At 42.9% G+C, this 6,006-nt stretch overlaps 2 protein-coding genes across 2 annotated transcripts in view; one reads left to right on the top strand and one right to left on the bottom strand.

Annotated features, from left to right (window-relative positions):
- LOC139135501 (NACHT, LRR and PYD domains-containing protein 3-like) overlaps window positions 1-6,006 on the top strand; it is a 55,365-nt gene that overhangs the window by 46,088 nt on the left and 3,271 nt on the right. Inside the window, exons 2-3 of the mRNA XM_070702905.1 lie at window positions 4,247-4,489; window positions 4,839-5,028. Of these exons, the coding sequence (XP_070559006.1) occupies window positions 4,288-4,489; window positions 4,839-5,028 (392 nt within the window). The 5' untranslated portion in view covers window positions 4,247-4,287. The remainder of the gene's footprint in view (window positions 1-4,246; window positions 4,490-4,838; window positions 5,029-6,006) is intronic.
- On the bottom strand, window positions 2,684-3,910 carry LOC139134331 (uncharacterized). The gene is made up of 2 exons (XM_070701212.1): window positions 3,629-3,910; window positions 2,684-3,234 (listed from the first exon to the last, which is right to left on the bottom strand). Exons 1-2 carry the CDS (start codon window positions 3,900-3,902, stop codon window positions 2,813-2,815), a joined length of 696 nt encoding a protein of 231 aa, XP_070557313.1. The 5' UTR covers window positions 3,903-3,910; the 3' UTR covers window positions 2,684-2,812.

The following is a 6,006-nucleotide window of genomic DNA, read 5'->3' as shown; positions in this document are numbered from 1 at the left end:
CTATTACGCGATTTAACATTTTTCTTAATCATAAGATTAAACTTTCCACATGTTAAGTTGGAACCTGTAAAGTGCGGGCATTTCATCATTCATATGCACTGCGAGAGAAATGTTTTGAAATAGATAAGGGACCGTTCATTTTAACTTGGGGTGTTTTTCGTGACGGGTCATCTTCGAGAATGTTGCCATGGTTTCAGGTCATTGAGCGATGATAAAAAAAGGTTCGACAGACAAAGTCAAACATAATTATGAGAATAGCCGGTCCATAATGTCTAATCCAATGAGCGACTGGCTAAAATTATCGGACTTTCAAAAATGTCAAATATTTGGTGGTCTATACTTTCTAGATAATCTAGTTTTATGCCTATACAGAATATTAACTTTCGAATTTTAGTTCATTTTTATCTTTATTAAGACGAAAATCTCAAATATTCTCTACGACGTTGAGCCGAGAACTTGAAAATGGTGGCATGTGAATTTCAAATACGGGTGAATTTAAAGATATTAGCTTTTCGCAATCAAAGAAATTTATAAAATTTCTTATTTCTTAGTATGAAAGAAATTAGTTTTAAGTCTCCTTTGGCAAAGTACGGGCAAATGTTGAAAACTTTCGTCTGCATGATAGCTTTTATTAACCTGATGAATTCATGGTTGTACGGACTGCATTTTTACGCAGCATGGACAACTGTTTTGGTCGCTTTAAAGGAACAACATCAAGGAATGATTCTTTGATCCGAATTTCCTCAGTGTTTCGATATTGTCTCAGTTGCCAATACGACGATAAAGAGTTGCTGGTATCGTGTTAGAGATCGAGTCGTAAGCGTTACCGAGAAGGATGTGCTGGTACCCGTCTGCCCGAAATGTCTGACAGAACGTGGCACCGTGGGACGAAAGTTCGTCATACTTTCTGAAGGTCTTCCCGTTAAATTTATAGACTATGGAATTGACATCGTAGGAGGTGCCATTGAAATGATTGGAGACAAGCAGGAACTGCTGCCCGTCCATTCGGAAAGGGCACGCCATTTCAGCGCCCACCGTGGCGATGGTCTTTTTCAGGTAGAATTTTCCTTCTCTCCATACGTACACAGGTGAGCGTTGAAAGTACTGCATCCCCGTCTTGTAGTTGTACCGCTTGTTGACGAGGACCAGTATGTACATGTTTCCGGCGAAATGAAATGGTACCGAGCCCGTCGACACGTGGGGCTTGCGAATACGTAATGTTTGATGGTACGTAAACCTGCATTCCACGTGTAGATCAGGTGATAGTTGTCCGGCCACAGCGCCATTGAGATGAAAGTCAACTGTCCGACTGTTGTACTCGTTGAAAAGCAGTGCAGATGTACAATCAGTTCCTTTATCACTGTCTCATTCCCGTCTTCAACAAATTCCGTGCCATTCCATTTGTATGTGAAGAGTTTGGTACCAAAATGCATCGACTGCTGCATGGCTATTATGTAGTGTCTACCGTCCATAGCGCAATAGTCACATTCTACCAGTTCCATCCCTCTGACGAGAGATTGAAGGTTGGCAAATTTCCCGTCGATCAATTTCATGACGTTGCACCTGTCGTCATACATGGGCATGGTCAAGTACGACGCACCGTCGACGGAGAACGATGTCGCCGCTTCACTCCCCATCACCTGCTGAACTGGGGTGAAGTGTACGCTTACATCGTCGACTAAGCCAATACTAGTAGTGGTTTTTGCATTAGTTTGGAAAACTTGCCCTTTGATGGACGCGTTCGGTTCCCCGTGATTTCCATGAATGTTTTGCGTGATAGGTATATACGGAATACTATTGGCGGCCGTTTCCACTCCGATGCTTTGCATCGTTGTTTTAGCCAGGTGAACAACACTGGCCTCGGTCGTGGACGTTTCAGTTGACTTTCCCTCGCTCAGTGGACTTTGTGGGCTGGAAAACGTATTGTTGGTGCCAGCATCCCATCTCAAGTGACGCCTATCCTGTTGCGCTGTGGCCAAATGCTCTTCGGCGGATGATGTCGAAGGCGCGTTTCCATTCTCCAACGGTGGCTGTCTCGAAATGATGGATATGCCTTTCTTGTACGGAACACCCGAGCTCCGAAACTCGATCGTTACCTCTTTTACCGAAGCGCTTTCCGTAGGGACTTCCGCCGATGGTTCCGAATTATTTTCAGAAATGCTTGTTGCCGAGGGCTTCGCGGGTTGTGGCGGTACGTATACCGGAAGGTCTTGACGTCGGGGTTGAAGAATTCTTGTTTTGGTCGTATCAAATTCTTGAACCCTTTGGACAGAAATTTGACTTTCTTTGGCGGGTTGTTCAGGGGTGTTAGGTAAAATCCGCATAAGTTTCTCATCCATGCCAACTCCGGGACGGTTTAGCGTCCGCGTGTGTAAAGTTTTGAAACTTGTAGGTGTTGAATACCCTACAGATGCTGTCAAGGATCAGCTATGCCCTTGAATGTATTGCATCCTCTTCATTTGTACTGTAAAGGGAACTTCGACCATTTATTAGCCGGCTGCCCGATGCTCTGTTGCTCATTTGCCTCTTCATGTCTGTCATTGCACCGGTTTTTTGTACTGTTAATGACGTAGGCGGGCTAGTTGTTGATTTATTTGATGTTTCTATCGAAGTTTGACCATGATTGCGCTGACGACCCTGTTTCCCGAATGACAGGGATAACCCATCAGTGGCCCTATGGGGCAATTTGGTTTGCTTACTCGCCGACTGATAGGGCCTGCCTCCGTAAACAAATGTCCCATCGAAATTGCTGTTAAGTGGGTGAGTTTTATTATGATGTTCATGTCGTGCGTCAAATTGGCTCTCACTCAGTCTACCGTCTACCCGTTTGAAATACTGACCCAGATTCGCCAGCGACAGTACTAATTGGGTCATCGGCGTTTTCATTGAGTCCTGTGGTTGGTATTTGTCTACGAATAGTAGTTGGTGTTATCATTGCACTTGGAGGCGTTGATGTCATTCGGTTTATCTCTACGTTTCTGTTATCTGCCTGACTTGTGTTATCCGTCTCAATTGCTGACATCGACTGAGATTGAGCAAGTTGACCATAAACCGACGGGGTAGCTTGTCGCGCAAACTTTATATCTTCGTGGTTGCCGATACTTGTACCATGATGAGTCACTTTCCTTCCTTCAGGACTACTTGTTAGAGATTCAGAGCCTGTAATGTTATCGCGGTTTCTGAAGCTCGGCATGTTGTCATGACCACGGGATGGAACGTCTCCATCACTACATCCTGTCAAGAAAACAAGGAACACAAAGTTTACGTCACCCGTTTAACACCGTAATCTTATATGTGTCCATATAATTTGAAAGGAGATTTTGCCTGTTGCGCCTAATGGCCATGCTCTATAAATCGTTCATTCCATGTCATCATTTTTCTTTCCATAATTCAACCGATATATTCCGCAATTGGTGACTCCAAGCTGTTTTAATATTGTATTAAAAATGAATAGTGAAAACTCTGAGTCACCAGTATACAGTTATCTTACGTGAGCAGGGCTCAAAAATGACGAAGTTTTGATGCGAAAGGCGGAACTCGCTAATTTAGGGCTGGAATGTGACATTAGGGTGTCCGCTTCGTTACGATATATTTCAGAGTGATTAAAAAGCGATGATATCTTTCATACCTTGTGCACTGGTGCTCTGCATATGCAGCGTTAACAAATCACGCAGCTGGCCCACTGTGTTATGAATTTCAGCTATCGCCTGTGTCTGCAGCTCCGTCAGCGATAGTAGTGCCGCCACGTTTTGCTCCGTGATCGCGCTGTTCTCAGCTAGCTGACCGAGCCGGTGTTCGTAAATTTCCATCATGTCCCTGCAGTGCACTCGTTTCTGCTTCGGCTTGCCTCCAGACCTGGCAGATTTCGCTGCACCGTTGATAGAAAACAGAAACGCCAGCATCAAAGAGAAGAAAATACCTCGAGGACAGATATCAGGAATTTCAAACCTTTCCCATTCTTTTCTAATCTACCGCTTATGGGGGCTTATTTTGAAACCTTTGGAGTAAGAAAACCCCTTACTGTCTTTGTTTTTTAAAAATCGAACATTTTATAATTTCCCATAGAGATAACACATGGATGGCGTCCATTTTTACTTTCAAATGTCTGTAAACATCGGGTTTGTTCAAAAGTTTAAGTCTTTCACTTTCGAGGCGCATAATACCTTAAAGCTCCATCGTGTAAAATACACTAAAGGTTACAGCTAACGGAGTTTCAGAAATTTGTTTCACGAAATAGTTCTTACAGCTGTTAATTGGACCTCCGGAAGCAATAGGATACACCTAGATATGAGTGAGCAAGAACACTCTGACACACCTCCATCTGGTCGGCCAAATCAAAGAAATCTCCATTCGGCCATGTCGGTTGCAAAGACACAAGACGACTGCAGTCATAGCAGTGTCTCTACGAGAGAAACAGTGGAGGATCAAACCTCTGGTGAAATTTCTGAGAGTCAAGAGACAACCGTTGATGCACGGGAGAATGATGAAAGTAAGACGAGAGTTCTTTGTATAATCTGAGTAATTTGTGAACAACAAGTGAGCTAAACCTCGCGTACTAGCATAAACGCGTTGATCCTTATCAGATTATAAACCAAATATGGGTACACTTCTCGCTGACCAACAAGTTGAAACAAAAATATTTGAGTGACTGAAGGTCACAACTTTTTATGACATTGAAAATGATTGTTGGATAGTCAGACTTACGGAAATATTCAGTTCTCACAATAACAAAAACAGCATTTTCGTTTCCGATGAACTTTGAATTTAAGATTCATAAAGACATTGCACCATGTAGACTAACTAGTTTAATGATGTAGCTATTATTTTCGTCATCACAGTGCTGTTACAAACATTGAAGAAGGAGTTGAAATTCCACTACAATAAACTCCAACGTCTCCAGCCAATGCCATGGATGAAACGGGTGACCGTTGATCTTGGAAAGACGTTTTCTTCACTTCGACTGATGGACAGCCAGAGTAGACGATTGCTCAGGGAGGAGAAAGCACTTGACGCTGGACTGTCCACAACGTAAGTACAAATTTGAGTGTGGTTTAACTTGCTACTGGTTTTCCGCCTGCACGTTTCCCCTAATACGAACAAAGGGTTTCTAAAGCAAAAGCATGTTATGTCGAAAGTCTACGTACAAGATGTTTCTCGGATTTTTTCAATATTTCAAGCGATAGTAATCTCTTTGCTGCTTTCGATTAAAGCGTCATGTATGCTCAGAATATAATCCACCAAATCACAAATTGAGTTAGACCATAGACTCTCGAGAGTCTATGGTTAGACTGAAAGATCCGTCGCTCGAGGGCGCTCTCCACAGGGGGGGGGGAGCGTAGAAAGCGCCCTCGGGCGACGGATCTTTCAGTCTAGAGTGGAGTCATCATCATATCAGTATGAGTAGCTCTGGGACGGATATAGCATGATAGATAACGCACTCTATAATCTTCATTTACTGTTATAACATACATCAATGCATACTGTGTTTAATATCCGTCATGCAATATTCTCGAGGGGCTTTGCAATCACAATCAGCGGAGAATCCATTTAAAATGGACGCTTATATTACCAGAAGGAAAACACCCCTTTAGTAATGCATCTTTATTGTGTTTTGTTAAAGTAACGGGATACCTTAATGATTATCACACATATACATATTGCAAGCGCCTCAGTTACGTAACATGCGTATCACAAACACTCCCATAAAGGCATATATCAATCGTTATTGTGTCTGCGTGCATATTACGGGCAAGGGGAGCTAAGTTGTGGCCTATTGACCTTGTTCGTTGTGAATAAAACGAAGGAAATGTATTTGTCATTGTTACATTTGTTGTTGTTGTTTTTGCTTGTTGATGAAATATTGCTGCCGTTGCACTTTAATGTTCGGGAACGCCATCATTTTGCTTGCCTAACTAACAAGCCTGGTTCTATGATAGAGGTGTAACAAAGAGCGTAGAAAAGCCACGTACCAGTCGACGGAGGCTATGTCGGGCAAGATGGTAGTGT

Source organism: Ptychodera flava, chromosome 6 (assembly GCF_041260155.1).
Source record: "Ptychodera flava strain L36383 chromosome 6, AS_Pfla_20210202, whole genome shotgun sequence".
NCBI lineage: Eukaryota > Metazoa > Hemichordata > Enteropneusta > Ptychoderidae > Ptychodera > Ptychodera flava.
Note: the sequence above shows the minus strand (reverse complement) of the source record. Positions and strands in the feature narration are given on the sequence as shown.

Excerpts from the sequence above, each read along its gene's own strand:
- LOC139134331 (XM_070701212.1), bottom strand. The coding sequence starts at position 3,902 with ATGCTGGCGTTTCTGTTTTCTATCAACGGTGCAGCGAAATCTGCCAGG. Across the intron at positions 3,235-3,628 it reads GCAGAGCACCAGTGCACAAG|GATGTAGTGATGGAGACGTT; the intron begins GTATGAAAGATA and ends TTTTCTTGACAG.